The following is a 23,654-nucleotide window of genomic DNA, read 5'->3' as shown; positions in this document are numbered from 1 at the left end:
GTTTTTTATGTTGTTATTGTCTGCCTGGGTACACATTTGCACTTCCTGGTGACATTTTAGCGCGTAGCTGTTGGACAGTGACACATTTCCTCTCACATCTTGACCTTCATGCATCAAACGATCACGTATCCCACTTTCTAAAACTGGACACATGATTTCAAGTGAGTGCTAGCAGTTGCCTTCAAAGTGCTTTTACTTATTGATGTTGAGATCAGCAGGCAGAGAGGACAAAAACTGGAAACTACAGCTTGCTGCCGTTGTACTGTGGAGAGGTATTAGTCGTATGTCACTCATGTTCAGTCTTTTTAAGTGTAACCTACAAATATGTGAGACCTCTTCCAACCATGCTGAGTATCTTAAAATGTAATGGAGGTCAAGTTTGAAGGTAGGTTAGTTTGTTAGTGGTTAATAGCTTCTTGCTTGCACTGATGCTTTGATTAAATTGTGGATCGCAGACGTTGTCAGGAAGTGCATTTTATGAGTGTCATTTTTATATAATAGCACAACCTGGAACAAAAAAGGAAGTACTATACAGGAGATATTTCCCATAAATGCCAAGCTGTGGGCCTTCTTGTCTTAGCAAGGAAAGGGCCCAGGAAATTGCTTGTGACCTCTGAAGATGGAGTTGTGGTCAGAGCTGTAGTTATTATTAAAGGACACATGTGGCTATTTGTTTCATTTTTTTCCTCTAAAGCTTGACACTAAGACTGGCAGCAGTAAAATGTAAGGGATAAATCTATAACTCAATGAATAACACGTTGCTAAATGTGTGTCTCATATACACTACCCACTGCCTTAATTCTTTATGGCATATATTCAGTAGGAGTTGATAGTGTCACATAATTTGCTGCAGATTTATCTGCTGCACATCCATGATGAAGACTGTGGAGGCTATTTGTGTGCAGTGAAATTATTTCCATGTTCAATGAACTAGTCTGACGTGATTTTAACTTTGTGACATGGTGGATTATCCTGCTGGAAGCAGCCATCAGAAGATGGAGACTGTGGTCACAAAGGGATGGACATGTTTGTCAACAATAGGCTCTGGTGTTTATACATTGGTCAGTCAGTAATAAGGGCCACCACTGTCACCCTGAACCAGCATGACAGGATCCATACTTTGATGTTATTTAAACTAACCAGGCCATGTTTTCTACTCTTCGCTCATCTTATAGCAACGAATAAATCACATCAGGATTATTGAACCTGTTAAACAAAATCTACAACTCTACCAAATTTGAACGACAGACAACAGTGCTGTGTTCACTTTAGTGGTAGTGATGTCCCTGAATAGTGGATACAGCTACTCATGTTCTAGAGACTTCCAGGGAGGAAAGGGTTAAGAAACACCAGGGGGGCAGTTTGGGAACAGAGATCTAGGGAATATAAATACACTGTTGCCTATTCAGGAAACATTTTGCAATAGTTTTAAAGAAGAAGAATTATTCTTCAGTTGATAACATTTTTTGAAGGCTACACCATGTTATAGTACAGAAGGTGGGTTAGAAAGATTCCTTTAAGTATTTCCTGAGACATTGCTGTGTAATGATATTGTGTCTTACCTCCAACATCTGTGAGCATTTAGCATAAATTAAAGCTGCATTGATGCTTTTGGGTCTTCTTATTAATGAAAAACTATTCTCATGTGGTTTAGTTTCAGTTTCTGCCAGTTGCTTTGGATCTTAATTTAGATTTCAGAATATACATTTACATACAAGTGACAATGAGCAGCTTTACTTTATAATGAAAATAAGCACAGGTGCACTACATGTCAAGTGTAATTTACATTTATCTGATTATTTATTGCTTTTTACACAATATTGTCTATACTGGCTTCTTCTGTACAAAATAATACATTTCCTATAGATTTCCAAGACATCTCCATGGTTCCTCTCATCCACATCTTACATCTAAGTGTGTTTTCATTCTTAGAGCTGATATATTTTCTAATGACGCTCAGACCTGCGACTGCACACCCCTCCATCTCCATATATCCACACGCCCTTCAGCATGTTCAAGGAGGTTCACCTGAAAGGTTAAATCTTTCCTCCCTGCTGGCTTTCCTCCACCCTCCCCACATTATCACCAGCCTACAAACTCCACAGGGGTTTATCTCCTGGCTTTTTGTCTCCGTGGACATACATATAATCAAGACGCTTCACGTCGAGTCTCATCAGCAAGATCTGTCATTGGTTTATCCCTGATGATTCATAGCTGCCTTTGTGATGCTGTTATGTAGGTATACACTAACCTGATACTATTTTTACTAGTATTTCTACAATCACTTTGCACCACCTGACCAACCACTGGAGTCACTTGGTTATGGTCGAACAGTCAAAAATAATTATGATGATGTTTTTCATCAAGGTCAAGACAGATGTGATGAATGTATAAGGGCTTAGGAACAAAAAGAACCCCAGAGAATCTGACTGCATTCAAAATTCAAAAAGCATATTATTTATTGTTTGTAATTTAATTCAACAAAGATGTAAAGGCACCAGGAACAAGCACAGCTTTGAGAGGTTTCTCATGAAAAGTGATCCAAGAACTTGGGAGAACGTCATAAGGAGTGTCAGAACATCAAAAGCCACTACACAAAGATGTCTTTAGGACAGGAGCTACAACTGTCACACCCCTACAAAAGTGTTTCACCTGGGCTAAGGTGAAAAAGTTGATGCCCAGTGGTCCAAAGTTCTTTTTTCAGATTAAACTAAATGTTACAGTTCTTTCAGAAACCACAGTCAAAGAGTGGAGAGGCACAGACTCCAAGGTGCTCGAAGTACAGTCTGGTCTTTAGTATTTTGGGGTACATGTGATGTGCTGGTGCTAGTCGTTTAAGCCCAAAGTCATTCATGTTAAAAGAGCCTCAATCAAGTATCTAGTGTATAAGTGAAGATGCTGTTTAGAAGTCGGACATTTCTGTATTCTACAAAATTACATTTCCTTTCATAAAGGTGGTCCAGATAAGGAAGCAATGAAGGAAGCAGTGAAGGACCTTGCCTAAGTATTCAGAGAATTTAGACAGCTCTTATTACAGCTGCCACAGTGATACTTCCAGCTCACTTCAACATGTTAGAAACTTTCCTGAGCAAAACTGAAAATTCAACCGCAGCCCTATTTTTTGTTTCTGCCAGCCTTTGACTCATCTTGCCTGTCTTAGTTTTATAAGATTTTACCTGCTTCCTTTGGATACGTCTTTCTCACATTGTCTTTCCACTTAACTAAGTAAACTGTCTCTTCTCTCACCTGTCCTGACTCTTCATGCTCTATGAGATGCCTCAAAAGTGGCAATAAAAAAAAGAACAATTGTTTGACAGTCTTTATTACTCAGCGACACATACTGTGTAGGCCTGATTTATGCCAACTTATCCTTCCTTATTAAAGCAGTTTGTCACTTCTGATTGGCTGTTTATATGCCATCATGAAAGGTGCACATGAAGGTTTTGACAATATTGGGCTTTTAATGATCTCTGTGAAATCTTAGTTTCATATAAACATGCATTTTTTTTAAAACTCCAGAACTGCACTTTTTTTATATTTAAGGTTTTATGAAATAAACAATGTCAAAAAATATATCTACATCCATTATTAATTCAGTGGTGCTCAGACGTTTGACTTGTCAGTGCCAAAGCCTCTTAACTTTCTGTGAGTGAGCACAGCTGAATACAGCTGATAGATTCTCCTGGTCAACATCAAAAATGGTTCTGTTTCACTGCACATGTAAGACTGACCTACACACAGTACAATGGAATATCCAAGCAGCTCAGCAGAGATCTGAGAAAGAAGTTTGGACATCTTACAAGCCAGAAAACTCTCTTGGAGCCATTTATTAAAATAATTTAAACAATACAATAAATAAAGATTGTCATCAGACTTAAATTGTTTTAGAAGTTACATCCTTCCCTGAGAGAACATTTGTTTGGATGGTCTAGAACAGCCACCAAAGCATGAGTCTGCCATGCTGGAGCATTAGTGCCATCGTCTGCTGTCAAGCTAGTCTGACACCACTGTGGCCTGACAGACTGCTTTCCAAGAACAAAGGGCCTGTCGTGTCAGGGCCTGTCACTGATGTAAAGTTTGCAGGTGACCACATGGGCAAAGAAAAAAAAAGAGCTTTTTTTACAGTCAGGTGAGGAAAAATTATTTGGCAACAGCTACCCAAGGAGTAATGATGAAGGCATGGGGAGGTAGCATCATACTGTGGGACAGTTTTTCTGCCAGTTATGTTGAACGGGGCGAGTGTGAAAGATGTTTGCTAAAAAGTAACTTAACGGCATTAAATATGCGAAGGCTAACAAAATGTGCACACAATACATCGAAGTCGTGCATTTTCAGCAATGCTAAATAAGTCTGACTGTGGAGGAGATACAAATCTCTTTAGGGCTGCATGAGGAATGGGATCTGGTCTAAAAAAAAAATCTGCCAGATCAACATGTGGGGCAACCCGCTGAGGCAGTCAATAAGGCAGCAGCTGAAAGCAGCTTTTATGAAGTCAGAGATTGTTACATTAAGGTCCTTATTTAGCAGATTCTTATCGTGAAGATGAAAGAGTGGTTATCTGGAGGCATCAAAAGAAAACTGCTCATGTCGTTTCTTTGTGTGTTTTCAGGCTCATAGCAAAAAAGATTCACATAAAAAACCCACAAATGGCATTATTTTGTGTCTGAACACAAACAGTTTTGTACTCATTCAACACTGATGCTGTAAACTTGGGGTACCTGTGTTCTTAATTATTAACACGTCAGTTAGGATTTGTGTGTGAATCATGCTGAATTCTTTCTGCCTTATTAACCAAAAATGGTATTCAAAGCAGGGGAGTCTGATCAGAGAGAAATACAGTTTAGAAATCTGGTGCAGAAAACACCGGGCATGATTATCAGATTCCTGTGGAGCTCCATGCTCTTACACATGTATTAGATGAAAAGTGCACAAGAGCCTGAAAATTGTCTTGCAATCTGAGTCAAAAATGGTTACTCTGTACTGACATAAAAGTCCTGCTAAAGCCTGATAATATAATGAATGGTACAAAATTTTCAGCATCAAAATATTCTTAAAATAAAGTTACAATCAAAGTAATGCAGTTATGATTGACTGGCCCACTTCAAAATCTTGCCACTGGCTCTGGCTTCCAAGGGTGGATAAAAAATGCTGAAAAAACATTGGAAAGAGAAAATATACTTTATTTACCCCCAACAGTGAGCAAATTCATCCACTACAGCAGTCAAAACTCTTGCAAAAAATAAACAAACTTGGATAACAGATAACAAAATAGATTAAATTCAATAAATTAAGTAAAATGAGATAAAAGAAAAAGAAAGTGAAATAAAGGAGCTAGAAAAAAGTAAATTAAAAAAAAACGAATATAGATGTCTTATGCAGATGTGCAGCTCTGTAAACATGCAGGAAGCTGTTGTAATCAGTTTTATCATGTTATGTAATCTCCCCATGCAAAGACGTGCTTTTATCTCAGTTTTTAGAAAGGGCTTAATTCCGGTGCCTGTAACCCCGTCACGTCAAGTCCAGTATCGGGTTATGTTTATCAGAAAAAAGCATGTTTTTGCTGGATTATAAGTTTTAATATTTATGTTTATTGTCCGACTACCAGCTTGTTCCTAGCTTATTATGTTATCTTGTCGAGTGAGGGATAAGTGGGCTGTGTCCCCCGCTCGCACTCACAGCTGGCGCACCAGCGGAGCAAGTCTTTACGCACAAGGCATCATTGGCTGAGAAGCCACGCGTGTCGCAGGGAAGACGACGAACCAGTAAACAGCTTGAAGCAAAGCGGTGAAGTATCGGGCAGTTGGTGTCTGTGCGGAGTCTCAGCTACAGTTTGTCGATCTGCGGACTGATTTGGATCGTTTTTATTTCTGGAGCTGTCCGCGGTGCTGAAACATGAATCAAAGCGCAGGAGCAGTGCAGCACACTCGGAGATACTCAGTGGAGGGAAAGGTAAGCAAAGACTAAGATGGAGCGAATTTCTTTTTCTTCATCTCGTCCATGTTGCCTGATTGAGGATGCATTTGTTACTCATCCCACTGTGGGTTAACTACCAGACTTAGAAACACGCATAGAACTTTTATCTGGAAGTTTGCAGCTGCTTGAATAAGTTACGGTAACTTAAAATCGAGCCACGTGGAGAAAGTTGAAAGTCATTTAAATGACACGGAGACTCTGTGTCACTTGGTGTGATACCTGCAGGCAGAGTTTAGAGATATGATCGGTAGCTGTGTTCCTTTAGTGCAGACACCATGTTGGATAAATGAATTAACCAAAAAGCAGGATAAATGGCTTCTCGGGTGCATCCACTTAATTAAATGATTTATGGGAGTTTAACTATATAGTCAAAGATGTCAGTGCAAGTATTAACGTTTAATGTCGAAGCCTTCAATAGAACTTCCTGATGTGAAACAAGTGAAAGTGACTTTGCTATCAGAATTTTTGGGCTTATTTTTGGGATGCTTCCTAGTAGTATAGAGGTGTTTAGTAAAGATTTTGCTTGTCAGACAGGAGAGGTTGTTGCATAACAGATAACAGAAGTAACTGAAATGTGAAAAAGGTCTCATAGCCAGCAAGTGTGGCCTGAAGGTGGGGCAACCTTCTACATATTATTAAAGTTTATAGGTCAGCTCAAACTTTATCTTTAGGGATGTTTGTGCTCTCAGCATACACGGTTAGATTCTTTTATGCTGCAGGAAAAATAAATACAGGGGGTGATTTGGATATGATATCAAACAAAGAATAAACTGTTCACACAGTGTGCATGAATATGAGCCTCACAATTTTCAAGTTTATTTTACAGCAGTGTTCAACAGTAAAGCAGCTCAAACTGCTTTGAGACATGAAAAAGGATTAAGGCAGCATTTAGAAGCAAAGAGATACACAGAACAAAGTGAGCTGAATAATAGCACAAAAACAGTGCACTAAAAGAAGAACAATGACAAAGAATAGAGCTGAACAAATTAAAGACTCAGACTTGTAGAAGACCTCGCATGTTCTAACAGGTTCTTCTGTTAGGACTGAGCCTCTCTGTTTGAACATGGAGATCATGAAAGGACCCGTTCTGGGGCATTTAAAATGGCCGAGCAGCTCATAATACAACAGGAAACAGAAAATTCTTTTTTAGCCTTAAATCTCCTGTTGTTAAATCAGATTCTTTGTCAGACCACGGGCATGTCTGGCTGCATGCAGGTGACCATGATAGTCCTTATTCTCCATTTCTGAAGGTCTGCTCCAACCAGAACCTGCAGAAGGTGGAGAACTGTTTCATATACCCGTGTTCTAAGCTTACGGACAATGCAGAAACAAACAAGGACTTCCCCTGGCAGACTGTAAAGTGACAGTTCAAATGCAGCGTGAGAGGTATACTGAAGAGACTGTATATATTAAATATTGTTTTATGGTGAAATTGCTAAAGGGAATTATTTGATAATCAGCTTAAGAAAGCATGTGAACCTCCTTTTTCTCCACATGCTTGCACATCCAAACATGACCTCATCCATACTTGCCAGTGACATAATATAAATTTGTGGGAAACCATCCACACCACCCGTGCAGGATATGTCAAAGGTCATTGGGATATGCTGAGCTGTAAAGCAGTCCTGTGTCAGGATATTAAATGTTGAACAAATTGAAAGTGTGACGCATTTATAGCCAGTAGATCAATGTCATTAGCTCCTTATGTTCTATATATAGAAGCAGTGAGTCGAGTCAATTCAGAGACATCACCCTGGAAGTGTTTGACTGACAGATTAATGAACAAATGGACCAACTAAGTGAAGTTTCTATTTCTAGACTCACACTACTAGTGTGGCTGAAAATGTAGAGTTCTCTCTGAGGAGCAGAAATTAATTTCACTCACCTTGGCTATATGTTACAGTCTCTGCTTGTCTCATTACATCCAGCATTCAGTGGCCATTAAAACCAGCTGCAAAGAAAATGGAAATTGAGGACAATTGTGACACTGCCCCCCCTTGGGCTTTGGTGGAGAAATAAATGTGCATGCATTGCCCGGGGCTATTGCTCATGGTTGTTCATTTTCTTGCCTCCTTTGGTCCAGGCTATTAAATTGTATGTGAGCTGTACATTTGAGACAGAGTTATCCTAAAGATAGGTTCTGAACATCCTGAACATTACATGGATTTAGTTTTGTTTACTTGTTTTTACTATTTCCCTGCAAAAAAACCTCTCTTTAAAAAGTCCCCAATCATGTGTAGGGATTCAAATTTCTTCCAGGAAGTTGGAGTGGGGGATTGAGAAGAGATGAAGGGTTTTTGGAAAACAGATTCTGAGTGTGAGTCTCTGAGTCTCTAACTCAAAAGTGCTGCGATTACTTGTTGAGTGCCTTTAACCCACGACTGCCAGGATGCACCAATCACTGTCTTTTTGCTTAATGGAGATTTTGTTACTAAGAGTTTCCCAGAAAAATAACTTAAAGATTGATTTTCCAGCAAAGAAAGGAAACATCATGTGACTATGTAAGCTGTAACTTATTGGAAAGTGTTCTTTTTTTACCACTTGTTGGATCAAGTGTTCATACACAGATTAGTTGTGTCTGCTCATATGTTACATTTGGATTACTCAAAATGTCTCATACTGACTTGTGATGGCAATGCAAATCAGTACAGAAATGGGCAAAAATGAAAGGTTTGGGGGATCAAAGTATATAGATAAAGAATGATTCATTCACTCAGTGTTAATAAGTCCATACTTTTCCTCATATACCCCTCAGTGGCTTGATCCTTTTACTTTGGAAAGATGACTTTTTAACAGCTAGATATGGTTCTTTAGTTTCAGCACTCACTAGAATATATTTACCAGACTGGATTTTATGATTTGTGTTGGAATTTTAGGAATCAGCACAGCAACCATTTTGTGACTCAGCATGTCAGTACTTGTTTATCAAGGACAGTGTTGTGTCCATAACTAAAATTGCTGAATATATTGCATGGTTTAGTATTTATTTTTGACTGAATTTTACATGTTCCAACATGTACATTTTTCATTAGCCAGGTGTAACAAAAGATAAAGCGTTTACCAGACTGATGATCCCTAGTGGACTACCCATATACTTGAGGCAAGACTCACAGCTAAGAAAGAGCTTCCTAAGTGTTACGTATCCGTCTTTATCCCAGCTTTAGTCTTGAAGTGTATGATCACACACTTTTTTTGTGAACTGCAGATTGCCATTGTCTTACTTTGTTTGGATTCCCTCGCAGGCATGTTGTTATCAAAAGAAATATGTCACCAGGATATAAAAGTGCTCTGGGGCTGGACTCCATCTGCTGTGGGGAACGATGCAGATAAAAGGCACATGCTGCATTTTGGAACAGTGGGTGTTTGCCTTATGCTCACAGCATGATTTGTTAGGGTTTGGCTTAACTTTTTTGTATTGTTTTTATTACATTTTTGTCTGTTTTATCTCTCTTTACTGTGATTATCTAGATTAGCAAACTTACAAATCTATTTACAGGTATTGTTAATGATAAATCTTAAGTGGCTAATATGTGTTGGGTGGATTAGAAAGCATTACCATATCGAAAAAATTAAAGAACCACAAATTATTGGTAAATCTGATCAATTAAAGCTGATTAGTTATTAAAAGATTCAAGTTTCAAGATCTTTTATTTGTCATGTGCATAGTTATACAAGTACATGCAATGAAATGTGTCGTGACACGCTCCTCGACTGTGCAAAAAGAGAGAGAAAACATTATATACAGTAACTAGGTAAATATATACAAAGGGGACATTATGTGTAGTAATTAGTGGAGCGGTCAGGAAGGTGTCTGGATGTGGCCGAGCCATCTTCAAACACCTACAAATTCATTAATCTTTCCTTGTAAACCCAAAAAAGAAAACAATGTGAGGATCTGTCCTCACATTGTCACACTGGATTTGCCCTCCTCCAACAGCTGTTTAAGTGTTTTTGCATTTTGAATAATGTAAACAGGTGAGAACAACATACTGTAAGTGAAGACCCATTTGTGTTTGTTTGTTTGCTAATTTATTTCAAACATGTAAACAATATACAGGTACATTTAGTAAAGAAAATAAGAGAGAAAAAATACTATACAAAAGTCAATACATTTCAATATTGCTACTGCTGATTCATTTACATGTTGAAAGGGAGTGGGAAGAAGTACACCCTTAAGTCTGTGAAGGTTCAAAGTACACCCTTAAGTTATCAGTTAATATTTAGTCAGCTTCCTTACAGATATAATCTGTATAAAATAGTGAACAGATTTCTGATATAATATATATTATATACTATAATATCACATCATGAAATTTTTTAAATAGAGACATTCACTTAATTTCAACAATTTCCCTTTCTTTATAATTTGAGAAGATCACATTTTATTTATATTAGTTTTTTCTTGTAGTACGTTGTGTTAGGTAATTGATAGATAGTGGCTAAGTAACTTTTAAATTACAGCTTTAGGAACATCACTGTGTCATTCTTTCTCGCACTTCTCTCTGCCAAACAGAGACAGTGAGGTTCAGATGTGTTTTCCTTACTGGACACTCCTTTTGGTTCAGGCAGTGCAGGAGGCAGAACACATGATTCCTGCTCGCTTGTTGTGAATACAGTTACATAACAAATGCAAGCAATTGGACATTACACAGACTTTGTACCATCTGTGAATCTAGCTGAATTATACATTTGGCTTATTGCATGCAGGTATTGTCAACAGGCTGAAATGCAGTTGTGAAAAAGGCTAGCATGTATAAACTGAGCAATTAACTAAGGTTTTATTTAGACCACCATTACCCTGCATGAAAATTTTTTTATCCCTTTTATATTCATTGGAATAAGTTCAAACTAGCTACTGAGTAAGAGCGCCAACATGTCAGCTCATGCCAAGGAAATGCAGAGTGAGCCAGCTGTTCTATCAGTTGTGCCTGCATGATGGTTCACAATGTAAGCAGAGATTTTCTACCGATCTGTTAATCAAACTGAATTTCCTGGACTGTGCTTCATGTTGCAGTGGTACAAGAAGAAAACCTGCAGAATTTGATCCAAATCATTATACTGTGATTGTACTTAAGATACTCTGTGCCCAAGGCTATCTCTTTCTCTCTCTCTCTCTTTCTTTATATCTATCTCATGTATAGACCACTGATAGTCAAATGTCTCTTATCCATCCTTCTCCCAGGCCACATGTTCCAGTTTTTCTGGGAGACAGAGTCTTCTCAGGCAATCTGGTCCTGGGTGAGAGGGCCAGGCAAAGAGTAAGTTCTCATTTGAGAGTGCCCAAGAGCTGCATGGCTCTGTACGTCTGCGGGTTTACCACCCGTGTTATAAAAATTGGGGTCTGGAGCTTTGTGGATTGAGGAGAGGTGGAAGGCTTTTTCAGTCCCATTCCCAGCTGCTTAAACAAAAATTATTTATATTAAAGGTTTTTTGACCCAGCCATTACTTTCTCAATTTTTAGAGAGTGATCACCCAACTTATTCGCCAAGAGAAAATAAATATATAAATAAACTAGCCAAAGCCCTACCCTGCTGTTAAGTATCAGATATAAAATCCATAAAGTCAACAACATCAGAAACATCAGTTTCACAAGGGCAGTGAGCCCTGCCTGTTCCCACATCAGACAGCTGCTGCGAGGATGTTAAATGGGATATTTATTTATTATGTAGGATGCCAATCCAAATCCTACTCATAGAGCTTTAATTTATTTCCTCCAGTGTGGGAAAGGTGAGAAATTCCTGGACAGAGGCTTTGTATGTATGAATAATACAAATACAAACACATCCAAAGAATGAATGACAAGTTCAGCTGAAATACAGCAGACTTCTGGATCCCTCCAATGAAGCATGCAGAGCAACAATGCTTCTTTTAGAGATAGTCTGGTGTGTAATTCAAGGGAAAACCTCTTGGAACATTAGTGCTCACCTGAGAAACACCCAGGCACCAAAGCGAGTCCCCACTGTGGGACAGATGGGCAGAACAGTCGGGCTCTTGTTCACTTACTCCCTGCAGAGAATGTTTCAGGAGAATACATGAACAAGACCTTTTCACCAAAACCAACATATGGAAAGGCATCTCTGACACTGTACCAAGCTCTCTAGGGGTGTTCAGACATTCAGTCAACTGTGAAAACTCTTGAAGCTTTATCAAAGTTGCTCTATGTGCATGCACAACACCAGAAAATCCTCTAAGGGAATACAGAATGGCATTCTTAAACATTTAAGGTGACATGACACTATTAAATTTTATGCAAGAATATTTAAGAGTGGAATTAAAAAGTAAACAGCTTTTTGCAAATGATTGACCGATTTTTTTAACTGCTCAAAACGTTTGAGACAGCAAAGGACTGTAGTTTTACTGATGCGTTATAATATTAGACAAGTTGTTGTGCTTCTTCATTTTCAGAATGTATGGGTGTAGACAGAAAGTCTACAACAGGATTTCAATTGCTATTGAAAGACCGCAGAAATGCAGCTTAGGATGAATCCAGCTGTCAGCTTTGTGTACAACGCTGGCTGCTGTCCACATGATGAAGTCATGAGAAAAAAAAAAACCTTGAAATTGATTCAACTCTTACTCAGCCCCTGCCAGCTGTATTGTTGGCTTGTTGTATGTAAGCTCCTTATATTCCACGAGACTATTGTAATTGGAGAAACAAACAACAAAGACAGGATAAGAAAGTGGGTTTGTCATCAGATGTATGTGAACGTGGTAAGCCCTGTTCAACTTCCATTTCCACCACTTTATTTTTACTGTTCCACAAAAAGACAAACAAAAACGGACTAATTAGAAAGACAATTTTTATAACTTCAATATCACTACTTCAGTATTCACAGAGTATTTTTTATTGAAGTATCAAAGCAGCCTTCATTTTAATATTGCTTGGATCTTCTGGTGTCAGTGCCAGTGAAAAAGTTGTAATTGGTGAAACAGCTGGAGAGCCAATCTGAGTCCTTGCTCTGAAAGGAGATGATTGTGATTGCAGTTTCCCAGCAGCTCTCCCTGCTTGGCTCTGTGAGGCGCATGAGGCACAAAGCTAAGAAGACAGGTGGAAGGCAGAAAGGCAATTCTGATAGATTGCATCATTGTCTAGAGGGCAAGGCATGAGTGTTTTTCTCTTTGCATGTTGATTACATGTTATCTGGGTGACATATTACAGCAATTTCCTATCAAGTCTTGGATTAGGTTATATCCTGGGTTAAGATAGGAAGGAAATAACATTTTAACCCAATGTGGTGTTATACATGGACTGTATATAGAAGAGAGATAGATACATCTTAAATGTAAAGTTAATGTGGAAAAGACATGATGGAATAGAAGTCTGCTTTCAAAACATTGAAAGGGTGATGGACAAAGTGCTTACCTCGATGCTCTACAATGGCCGTGTCCATCTCTGTATATACAGTCTATGTTATTATAGAAGCAAGTCCCAGGGTCTGAAATCTTGTTTTATTGTCTCCTCATCTCAGACCACGTCTCATCTAAATGCACAAACTTCAGTTAAAATTAATTATAATAAAACATGCGTGGTAGAAAGCTGCGCTGATTTCATTACCCTCTCTTGTTTCAGAAACTTTCATATGAGCGGCCAAAGTATTAAATTGCTGCTGAAACCTCAGTTAAATTCAGTGATTGGCAGTGTTCATTTATTTGACCGATATCTTTCGCCACCTATTTTGCCAATATACTTTTTTCTGAAGAATAAGATCATAACTAAATTAAAATGAATGCACAGGACAAAAGCGATGAGGAATGTAACTCTGTTCCTGAGAGATGAAGTTGCACAGTCTGGAAATTTATCTTTGTTTTTTTTTTTAGTAGATGGTGAAACTGTGGAACCTTAAAGTTGATTAGACACTGAATAAGCTTTATGAATTGACTAGTGGGAAAAGCTTCATGGATCCCACATTATTTTTTTTAAATGACACCTTCTATCATTTGTATCTGTATGAGTAGTTACATCTTTTACATTTGCAGATGTGCAGTATTCAGATGGTCCAAAGCTGTGTCGGACTTGAATGAATGAATGAATGACCACATACGCCTTTTGGACACTTTTGACAGTACTAACAAGAAGTACATAAATAATATTTTTTTAGTTTTCATTACGGGACAATTTAACACTAATATGTTAGTGATATAGAGTATGTTTTGTTGATGTCAATCTCAGAGTTACTGTGCTTTCGAAGTATGGGTCTCATCCCATAGAGTGCGTAAAGCTGTTTTCTTTTGGGGTTGGAGAAATGAAACTCTGGAGTGCATGTGAACAGCAATTCAATTTGACTACCATGTGGGAATCTGTTATGAGGCACTTCCACATCTTACACAGTCCACCTTTATCTGTCGATGAGGCTGACTGCAAACTGCCATCGACACAAACATGTTTGCTTTCCCTGCCAGAGTTCAGTTCCACTCTGCTGCCACAGCAATGGCGACAGCTCTTGAAACTGTGACACAAATAAGCTGCCAGGTTTGCATCTAAGATTCATAGACAGTTATTTACAGCGGTTGCAGTTGGTCTTCAGAGTAATTTTGGCATCTCAATTTTGACATTCTTTCCCCCTTAATAGGCGTTTGAATTAAATAAATAAAAACCTTCAAAGCTCCAGAGCTTCTATATCCATTTTCTTCTGCTCTTTTAAGAGAGGCAGTGAGGCATTTAGCCTAATTGAACGCTTTGCAGTTGCCCCCTCTGGAAATCCTGGAGGCCAAACTCAGCAATCAGGCAACCATTCAGCAAGGGACGACACCTCTTCCCGTCAATCATAAGACAGGACACAGTTTGGTACAATGCTTTGATTTTGTGTTCAAATGGAGTAGAAAACTGTTTCGGCCCAAAATAAAAGCATGCTGAAAGTCGATGCCATAAAATGTAGTGTTCATAAATAGCTGTCATCCAATACTTAGAGGTGAATTGGATTTATAAAATGCTAAAGCTGCTAATGGGCAAGAGTATTAATACAGACAGGAGTGCAGCAGAAGAGGGCCCTCTTTTTGTGTCTGGATTTCTGCTTCAGTAACAGCAAAACTGGTAACAAAGACACTGAAAATGTGACTGGACCGTCCCTGCAGGAGTCTAAAATCTAATAAAATCTAGTGACCCTAGATCTAGTGTCATTCTTGAATGGAGGGCAGGTTTGGACATATTGATTACAAGACAGAAAGCAAGGAGCCAATAAGGCAGTCAATGAGCAGATCAGTGTGATTAGGTTTCTCTGAGTACTGTTTGATGAAAGGCTGACCTGGAGGCAGCGCGTTGATAAAGGGCAAGTGTGAAAAGGTCAACAGTCTCTTAAGATGCCTGGCAGTATGAGACCAGGGAGCAACTGTAGCAACATTGTTAAATGTACAACAGACCGTCATGGGAGTTTAGAAAAGGTCAGGGTATCAGTTTTGTGGTGAAATGACACACAAAGGGCAAAACAAAGTGGTAACATGCACATTGAAGTGTTGCTCAACATAATTTAGTGCGTTCCTCCCTGCAGGTGCTCATCCTGATTTCTTCCTCAGTTATTTCTGTATATTTAATTAATGATTGCATTGCGAATAACCAGAAGGTAATGATGATGCTGATATACAGCAGAGACTATACAAAAGATTGATAAAGCTTCTGGGTCTGTAAAGTGGAGCTCAAGTGGCTGGATGTGGGGCGATCGTGGCTCAAGAGTTGGGCGTTCGTCTTGTAATCGAGCCCCGGCTCCGACAGTCTCGGTCGTTGTGTTCTTGGGCAAGACACTTCCCCCATTGCCTACTGGTGGTGGTCAGAGGGCCCGGTGGCGCCAGTGTCCGGCAGCCTCGCCTCTGTCAGGGCGGCTGTGGCTACACTGTAGCTTGCTATCACCAGTGTGTGAATGTGTGTGTGAATGGGTGGATGATTGTGTAAAGTACTTTGGGGTCCTTAGGACCAAGTAAAGCACTATACAAATACAGACCATCTTTCTAATGGCCAGCAGGGGGCAATGTCTCTGGTTTCCAAGAGGTTCAGTTGTATATAGGTCGGCCCTCAACTCACTTGATCGATGACTTCAGGAAACACTGTCTTGATGAATTTATAGGTTTATTTGCAATTTGCATAATGTTTGTGGCCCCTGTTCAAGTCTGAAGAGAAATGCAGGGTATGTTGTGAGTTTTTGACTGAAAGGTTGCTGACATTACTATATGGTTGTGCAATATCCTTCAGTTTTTCAGTCAGATCCATCCTTTTCTCGTGACATGTGACACTGAGACTTGTGGTGACTGAGTGTATATTTTGCATGCAGTCTATGTGGTGAGGAAATCACTTACAATCACTACAAATAACAGATGAATTCAGAACGTAGGGCACAGATACTGGGACATTAGCCAACCCAAGAAGGTGTCTTTATAATGTCATGAAAATTTTTGGTTTGATCATAAACCAGAAGGAAGAGGCAGATATTATCTGTTTAAAGATTCCACAGCATGTCTCTATCCTGTCTTCTTTCTCTCACCCCAACCAGTCGCAGTAGATGGTCGCCCCTCCCTATGCCTGGTTCTGCCGGAGGTTTCTTCCTGTTAAAAGGGAGTTTTTCCTTCCTACTGTCGCCAAAGTGCTTGCTCATCGGGGGTCATATGATTGTGGGCTTTTCTCTGTATCTATTATTGTACGATTTACTGTACAATATAAAGCGCCTTGAGGCGACTGTTGTTGTGATTTGGCGCTATATAAATAAAATTGAATTGAATTAAAGGTTTGGCAACCTAAAGATTGTACATGTGCCTACTGTGTTCACTGTGCTGCTGGTATGTAGAAGCCACAGAGAGAAATGGAATGAACAAGGTCATAAATTTATAAATATATGAATAAATGTATTCAGCTAGCTACTGGTTGAATGAAACTGATTAGCATGTCTTAAAATGTCAGTTGCATAATGTTAAATGTAGTTATATAACACTTATTGAACCGTCATTGAGCCATACCACTTTCAGTTTTAAATGTTTCATTTGAATTGACACGAAGTATAAAAGCGTCTATACAATAGGATTTATAGGAAGTGGGAAGTAGTCTTGGACTTCTAGATTGCTGTGATATTGTTCACATTCTGTTGGACTTAACAGACTCCATAACCACACACGTTTTCTTTTGGAACCTTTTTTTGGTGGTCTGAACTAGGTATGGACCTTTAAACTGGATTGTGATCCTATTAGCTTTCATTTTCAGATATTAATCAACCAAAACCAGAACATTTGCACCAGTTAACCAGTTGGTCTTTGGCCAGCATCAAACAGATCAACCATTCGTGTGGCCAATGAATAAATACAAAATCTTTGTCCACTCTTTCTCTGTATGTTCTCTAGCAAACTGTAGTGTTTCATTGTTTTTGGCCAGCAAAGACTTTCCTGGAACACTTCCTATGCAGGTCAAATTGGTGCAGCCTCTTACTGATTGTAGACACATGTACTTTGACCCTGCAGATGCTGTGATAAAATTTAGGAGCTCTTTGTTTTGCATCAGACAGTTTGCTTTGCTACTCTGTTGCTGGGCCAGAATATCCTGGAAGAATTTCTCAATTTCCTTGCCAGACTCATAGCAATCCAGGCACTTTTATTTTCTAAAGGTCTTATAAAGCTTTTTGCTATTGGAGTGCATGTTGCTATCATACAAAAAGGACATGAGACCTGGGATATCAGGTTTCAGAAGGTTAAATAAGAAAGATTGCACCTGTCAATCATTTTCAGCCATATAATTTATTAGAACATTATAAACCTTTAGGATGTGGCAAATGTAGAGCTATACATACTTTTCCATTTTACTGTTTTTTTTGTAACTTAAATTAAAGTATGAAAGTATACATTTTTTTAAGTATACTGTAGAGATAAAGCTGAATATTTAACTAAAGGCAAACTTTTATTGAGACAAAGTTCAACAAAACCAGAATACAAAGATGATAAAGAGAACAGAAACCACACAGAGGCAAAGCAAGGCAGAAACAAAAGAGAGGAGCATAGCAGACACTTTGACAAATGGAAGGCAGGACTATTTATACATGATGGACTGGCTAAAGGATGACAAACAAGATGGTATAAATATGTTTGTGAAAGTAATTTGGAGGTGACAGGAATGATGGCAGGTTAAACAGACACGAAGGAGGAAAGAAAAATTATAGCAGCAACAACAACAAAAAGAAATAAGAAAAACATCTACCAAAGCAAAACAGGAAGTGAACAAACAGCCAATGCTGAAACAAGAAATGAAAAAAGCAAAACAAATGGTCAACAGTATTATGACCAGTGTTGGTCAAGTTACTTGAAAAAAGTAATCAGTAACCAATTACTGATTATTTCCCCCAAAAAGTAATCCTGTTACTTTACTGATTACTTATTTTCAAAAGTAATACGTTACTTAGTTACTAAGTTACTTTTTAAAAACCTGAATAGGTGATAAAGCGATAGATCTTTCAGCCCAATTCTACTTTTTCTGCATAATCCATCATACAAAATGTAATCAAATGGAAAAGTCTCTTTTTTTTTTAAACTTGTTTTATTAGTTTTAATCTTTTAACTTTATGCATCAAGCAAAAGGTAAATTATATGCAACATTCTCTGACTTGGAGAAATTAGTTTAACATTTAAACCTATTTTCTACACATTCCAGCACATAAAATAAAATATTTTTTGTGTTTACACTCAGTCTTTCAAATAGATGCAAGTAAAACACAGCAGAAAATAAATAAAATCAAAGACTAGCGGTCCTCTTGCTCTATTTTCACCTGTAAAGCAGGAGTGGGGTAGGCGGAGGTGTGCTCTGGTGCAGGTGTGCCGCAGCGGTCAGTTGAAGAATCCGCGAGTTTCTGTGAATTTCCCATTACGTCGTTGCGCACTCGGTGCTTGTTTAAGGGTTTTTTTCGCTGTAAAAACAAGTTTTCTTCCCACGCACAGCGGACACTAATGTTTTTGTCACTTTTTATGGAATCAAACTCAAAATAAGGTCAGTACTTCCACGCTTTAAACGCTGCACGCTCATACTCTCTCCCATTGTTGATCTGCACACAGTTGTTGTCACGAACGTCGCACTGGCTTACGTCACTGTCATGAGACATTCTGGCAAAAAAAATCACGGTTTTAGTAATGCAGTAACGCAGCGTTCCTACGGGAAAGTAACGGTAATCTAATTACTGTTTTTGCAATAGTAATCCCTTACTTTACTCGTTACTTGAAAAAAGTAATCAGATTACAGTAACACGTTTCTGCCCATCTCTGGTTACGACACATTCTATCACTTTTATGTATTTGTTTACTTTTAGGAAATTGGGCCACTCTGAATGACCTCATTCCAAACCTTAGAATATAATTAGAAATGATAATAAAATGCTTAAAAACATCAATGTTCCTTTTATCAGGTAAATCATCAGCTAGAGAATAATAATTTGTTGCTGATGATGACCTTTAATATTTGCAGAAGAGAAAGAAAATAAAAAAAAAAGGTTAATGAACAGGTAAGCCGATCTGAAAATGCTCTCTCATGCTCTCTTGTCAAAGCAGTGAAGGCTGGAGTGCCATTAATTGTGAGCCCCTTAAAATTATTTATTTTCAGGAGTGATGCATTGTTACACAAACAGCATCCTATAGAAAACAACTAACTTTCTAAACTAGGTCACACCAACTCTTCCCCCCCAAACAAATTAATTGTTTTGAGCTGTCATTAAATTTTGTGCTATGCAGATTCAAACTGCAATTATGATAATTTGTTTCCTTTCAAAATTCCTGAAATGTCAGGTCTTTTAAACAGTCCATGGTGTAATTACACCGAAGCATTTGAATATCTGAAGGTGAGGATGTATAATTCCTGACAATGTGGATGAGACTCGGTGCACTGAATGGAAAACATGCAGGTCTCCTCTACGTGCTGTTAGACAGGAAGAGGTTTTCGATGATCACAAAAAAATATCAGAAAAAGATTTACTTTGTGTTTCACCATAGTAAAATGTGTCTTCTCCATTTAATTATTTTTGTCCTGCATGTCTTTCACCTCTCCATAAATAGTCGCTGTTAATGAGCTTAACAGTGTAGGGAGACAAATGCCAATACTTAAAACGTGGTAAAAGAAAGTACTGACATGTTTGAGAGCAACGGATGGCAAGAGAGTAAGAAGAAATGTAAAAAAGTTGTCAAAGGGAGAAATGTAGAGGATGCCATGGCTGTATCAAAATAGAACAAAGCTGTGTCTGCAAGCGGTGAATTTCATCCAGACTTAGAGTGCGGGGAGGGAGCAGAGCTGCAGAGGCAGAGAGTGGGCCGACTCCAGATTTCACTCAGGGGACAGGATCTCACTCTGGGGAGCCAAGCTACTGAGGCACATGTCTCAGTCCTGATGTATAGATGTGTTTCCCTCATCGTTTGCAGACTCTGAATGGACAAACTGGATTATTATTTACAAAGTGTTCAGTGTGAATCTGGGTCAGGGGGGGAGTGGTGCCAGCAGCAGCAGGGTGATTTGTTAAGGAGGAAGCACGGACTGTGAAATAAGTTAAGTTAGACCCATTCATGGTTATGATATTTTGATAACTTCATGGGCAAAACACAAATTGAGCTACAGTATATAACTGAAACCTTTCAGATTCAATCCCATCTGTATGAGGTATTTCATATATTGCACTACCTGCTATTGCATAGTATGAACACAAAGCGAAATAAAGTAAAAGGATAAAAATCATACAAGCTAAAAACACCTCAATTTCTCAAATGTTTTTTTTTTTACTTTTCATTTTCCACACTAATTGCTTCCACTGTTCAGCTAAAATCAGATCATTGGGGGGTTTATAAAAGATGTATGGAGCCACCGTTTCATCACCTGTTGGTTTCAAAGCCTCGAAGTTGGCATTTTAGCTGCTGCCATGTCAGGAGGAAAATGTGGAGTAACCGACTCGTGCATGTTAATTAGTGGTAAGGAACAGACTAATGAAATAACAGAATTTCACTCAACAAAACTGAAGCACAGACTTCTTGAACCATCTGTATCACACAGTAAGTCACCTTATTTGTCAGGAGATTAAAAATTTCTTCTTGCTTCTTATTCAAGGAATCAGCAAAACTGATGGATCTGCTTGTTCAGTTGGGCATAGTTTTATATCTCGTCCCTGTCTCGAAATAAACTTGATAACCAATACACTATCACCTTCTCACTCTTATTTTGTTAGTCAGTAGCCGCTAACCAGCCAGCAGAGGCAGATGTGTATTCACACACAGGTGGACTTACAAGGACGTGCATAACGAATGCTGTTTGATCCATCTTCATTCTGTGTACAGTGGAAGTACACTGAATTAATCCCACAGTCAATGCCTTCTTGAACAGTAGTTTTGTTACCTTGGTGGGTTTAGCAATATTAAGGTCCTGAAGTGATGCTGTGTGAAGTCTCATCTCATAACTATTCAAGAGTGTAACTAAAGCAGGTAATGAATCATTATGAACTTATTAGGAACACCAGATGGTGCCTAAACCCCTTGACTGGGAGCAAATGGAAATTACTTTTCAAATGTGTATTTTTAGCATCAAACTGGCCATTCTGCAGCTTTGAGATCTTTCTTTTCACCAATCCTACCAATTAAGCACACTTCCTGGATAAAAGGGGCGTGAAACTAAATCCATTATATGAGCACTGAGGTGATTTGGACCCAGTGTGATGCTGAGCCAAAAACCATCACACTACCGCACCTCCTGGCATGAGTAATGTCCCATTTAACAGTTTGCATTTATCACATCAAGAAAAGTTCAGCATTGGTTAGCATGACTCATTTCAGACTTGAAAAGATGCAACAATTAAATGATGGAAAAGATGGAAAAATAAATAAAAATATGCATAAACTATTTCAGTAAGGCGTTGTGCATATATTTGCCTCCAGAACAACTTCAACTATTTTCAGCTCAGACCAGTTATTTACCTTTTATTTCCTAAGAATACATACAGTGGGACAAAATATATTAATGGAATGCATTTCTAAACTTGTGACAATATGTGATTGTGTTTATCACACAAGGTCACGAGGATGATATTGCTAGTTTAAACATGATGCTCCTTTTATAAATTACAGTCCCATTAGAGTCAAAAACTAGAAAGTTCTGGAAAGACAGATCTACGTCTAGATGTTGTAGCTGTGTATTGTCACCAGGGGGCAGTTTCAACAACTATGTTTGTGCTGATATTTATCTTTTAGCCTAGTTCTTCTTTCTGATAAATACAGTTAACCCCTTTCTGTTCAAGTCTTCAGTATTCTGCCTAAAGATAGCGTCATCACCACTGAGCTACGTGCTGCTGGCTGCATGCAAGTGAGTCTCTGTTGCCCCTGTGTACACTAAATTTTTACAATCCTTCTGTCTATATAAAGAGCTGGCTCTTAGTAAGTTGCCACTGACACTAACCTTAACAATAACACTGTCCAGTTTCTTGATGGTTAGACATGGCTGGTTCCATAATTATTTTAGTTTATATTTCTAGTCTAGATTTTTCTTGTCAGAAAATGGAAAATAACTTTGTAGCTCTGCTGTATAATTTATTTTATCTGTCAGTAACTGACTGCTTCAAAAGCTTCACACAGCTGTACTATACTTGTGTCTGCAGATTATATTTTCTGCCTTTACATTTCAGCAGGCTGAGCACTACTTTGCTGCAACAAAAAGAAATGAGACACAGATACTTGTGTATGTTGCACACATAAACCCATGTGCGCTTAATCTGTTTTTGGATACCTGTCAATTACGATTACACCTAATAAGATATGGCTGCTTCCTTATCTTCCCAGTTGTTCACAGAAGGAGTGATTTGAATAAGTCAGCCACTGGAACGGAGGTGCTTCCTCTCCTCTCAAATAGCAATTGTCATCCCATGAAAGGTTTTCCAGAACACAGCTGTTGTTTTCAGCCTCTGGGAAAAAAAAGTGGATGGCTTCTATAGTAACTCAGAAATGGGACGGCTTGTTGTTGGAGAAAATGCCTGTGAAATGTGCTAAGGAAACAAAAAAGCCCAGAAACCAAATGGGAAAAAAGGGAAGAGGAAAGTGAGTGAGTGAAAAAGATTAGCCTCAGCCTTCTCTCCTGGTGGCGTTTTAAAATTTTATTCTTGGTGGCTCCCTTGGGAGTGCACGTACAAAATGCTTTTACCACTGAAAGGCTTCTTTAACTTAAAAGAATCTGAAGAAGAAACACTGAAAATAAACCGCCTCTGTGAAGCTAAATGTTCTGTACACTGATGCAGTCTCAATGTGTTCAGTTTGAGAACCTGATGTTAATGGCCATTATTTCTCTTAGACTCTCTTAGACTCTCTCTTGTGACAATTTGATTAGAAATTAAATTGCCACAATTTTGCATGACTGTGCATGAACAGAACGTCATACCAAGTGCATTTAAACTGTTTGAGTGTGACAGGACTGTAAGTTATTCATTCAAGTGCAGCCTGCTTTATACTATGATCAAAAATGTGACGTAAGCAAACACTTTATGTAACAGATATCAAATGATGGAATGATAATATAAAGGCAAAATAAAACACCAGACATGATGAGCTATGATTAAAACAAGTTAAAGGCCTTAAATGGCACCTATGTTTTCCCCTATTTTCTTTAACTTTGTTTTGTGAGGGGCTTTTAAGGGGAGTCGATACAAGAGTCTACACTGTATGAACTGAGGGGCTCGACCAAGGCCCAGCTATAAGACAGATAAAGACTATTT

The 23,654-nt window shown here is 38.5% G+C and overlaps 1 protein-coding gene across 1 annotated transcript in view; it reads left to right on the top strand.

Moving 5' to 3' along the window:
* The first annotated feature begins 5,745 nt into the window (after positions 1-5,745).
* The window catches only part of LOC146651454 (inactive dipeptidyl peptidase 10-like), a 155,919-nt gene continuing 138,010 nt past the window's right edge, over positions 5,746-23,654 (top strand). The window contains exon 1 of the mRNA XM_085384551.1: positions 5,746-5,949. Coding sequence (XP_085240677.1) covers positions 5,893-5,949 — 57 coding nt within the window. The 5' untranslated portion in view covers positions 5,746-5,892. The remainder of the gene's footprint in view (positions 5,950-23,654) is intronic.

This window comes from Rhamphochromis longiceps, linkage group LG16 (genome assembly GCF_057381845.1).
Source record: "Rhamphochromis longiceps isolate RC_006_pf linkage group LG16, R_longiceps_female_GT1.1, whole genome shotgun sequence".
NCBI lineage: Eukaryota > Metazoa > Chordata > Actinopteri > Cichliformes > Cichlidae > Rhamphochromis > Rhamphochromis longiceps.
Note: the sequence above shows the minus strand (reverse complement) of the source record. Positions and strands in the feature narration are given on the sequence as shown.